At 26.0% G+C, this 2,017-nt stretch overlaps 1 protein-coding gene across 1 annotated transcript; it reads left to right on the top strand.

Annotated features, from left to right (window-relative positions):
• LOC102583265 (uncharacterized) lies at window positions 1–1,303 on the top strand. Its single transcript, XM_006343656.2, has 2 exons — window positions 1–119; window positions 666–1,303. The coding sequence occupies exon 2, from the start codon at window positions 675–677 to the stop codon at window positions 1,254–1,256; it is 582 nt and encodes a 193-aa protein (XP_006343718.2). The 5' UTR covers window positions 1–119; window positions 666–674; the 3' UTR covers window positions 1,257–1,303.
• The last annotated feature ends 714 nt before the right edge of the window (window positions 1,304–2,017 follow it).

Genomic DNA, 2,017 nt, shown 5'->3' with positions numbered 1-2,017 from the left:
TTCACATTTCTTCTTTGATTTTTTGTTCCTCCAATATTAGCTTCTTCAAGAATTATATACATATTTTGTGATCTCTTTGTTTGAAAATTTGTCCAATAAATAGAAGAAAATTCACCAAGGTATGTCATTTTTGTCACTCAAATTTTCATTACACATTATAATATATAGTCATATATTGTTCATGTTTATTTTCTTTCTTCTTGCATGTTCATATCATATGTAGCTAGCTTATAGACATTCCTTTCTATTGCATCTTTCTTGTTCTAATATCAAATTGTCTACATATAATAACATGTAAATCAAACTAGAGAGACTTTATATCACTGCTATGACAATTCACAGCAAAATTCATCGCTAATCCTGTTCAACAATGAATTATTAAAAAATTCTAGTAGCTACAAGCGCTATTTAACAACAGATTGTCAATGAAGTTCTTAGCTAATTTCAAATTTTTTTCTTGCTTCAAGAATCTCTTGATATTGCTAATCCTATTCAGTGACGAATTATCAAAAAATTCTAGTAGCTACGAGTTATTTAACGACAAATTTTTTTCTTGCTTCAAGAATATCTTGATATTTCTAACTCATTTCATTCTTCTTTTTTATTGGTTTTATAGTTATAAGCCTAACATGACTAAAAAAAATTTCTTCTTCCTTTTTTTGTAGTTTCAAGAAATGAGGAATCCTAATTCACTCAAGCAAGAATTTCTCAAGAAATGGATAAAAGGTCTTCAAATATGTAGTGCTACAAAGAAAAAGATGAGTATAATGGAAAGAAAAAAAGCTATAAAATTATCAGCAGATATAGCAATGGCTTCAACAAGAAAATCAACAATTTATTGGAGCCATGCCCTCATGAAAAATGCTTCAAAAGATGACACAAACAAAATCATCATAAAAAATATTCTTGGATCAAATGATGATAATAATAATAATTTCAATAAAGCTTCAATGGGAATTTATAATTCTATGTCTCAAAATGGAATTATTAGAAGCAAGAAGATTATTAAAAAGAGTTGCAAAATTTCAAGAAGAGCAAGAAAAATTATTTCTCCAAGTATTATTGCAAAAAAAATGGTGAAAAAAAGAACAAAAGTTCTTAAAAGTCTTGTTCCTGGTGGAGAATATATGGATGATGCTTCATTAATTAAAGAAACCCTAGATTATATTATTTCATTAAGAGTTCAAGTTGATGTTATGAGGCATCTAGCTAATAATGCTAGTTGTGAGATTAAGGATCCTAAAACAAATTTGTAGTTTTTTTTTTTTTTGGAAAAAAAAATTAAATCATGAAGTGATCAATTCCTTCTTTTATTTCTTTGTTTTTTTTTTTACTCTTGTGGAGTTTTGTTTTAAATTATTATATAGTACAAAGAAGATGTAACAATGTACATATGAGCAATATTATTATATGAAGTTAAATGTACTTATTATTAAAGCTTCTTATTGATTTATGTTCTCTTAGTTTAATTTTTCTTTCTCTTAGTTTAATTTGTTCTTGTATATATGAGTTTTGATTATCTTTTAGAAACATTTTGACATTTTAATAATCAATGTCTTTTGAGTATTCATCATAGAATGGTGTAACTTATTTTTCTTTTTTAAAAATAAATAAAAATAATAACAAATGCATGGCCATAATAATTAAGCATGAAATTCAGCAACTCTTTGGGATTGTAAAAGTTTTTTTTTTCCCCTTTTGGTAGGGAGTGGTTTAATTCTTTAATTAAAAAAATGCAATTTATATCATTCTATTAGAAACACGTATTTTTCTACGAAATTTTAAACAAAATTTGTTGAAATTGTACGTCAATAAAAAGTGTGTTTCTAGGTACAACAACAATAAGTATAACAATAACATATTTAGTATAATTCCATAAGTGAAGTTATTTATTTTAGAGTTGGTTATTAGAGTATAAAATTATGACTTAGTTGTTTAAGATGTGCGGATGTTTTTAATAAAATATGTCTACCCTACGTTGTGAGGTAGAGAGATACATGTAGCCCAAACTCGAACT

Source organism: Solanum tuberosum, unplaced genomic scaffold, assembly GCF_000226075.1.
Source record: "Solanum tuberosum cultivar DM 1-3 516 R44 unplaced genomic scaffold, SolTub_3.0 scf00047, whole genome shotgun sequence".
Classification (NCBI taxonomy): Eukaryota; Viridiplantae; Streptophyta; class Magnoliopsida; order Solanales; family Solanaceae; genus Solanum; species Solanum tuberosum.
Note: the sequence above shows the minus strand (reverse complement) of the source record. Positions and strands in the feature narration are given on the sequence as shown.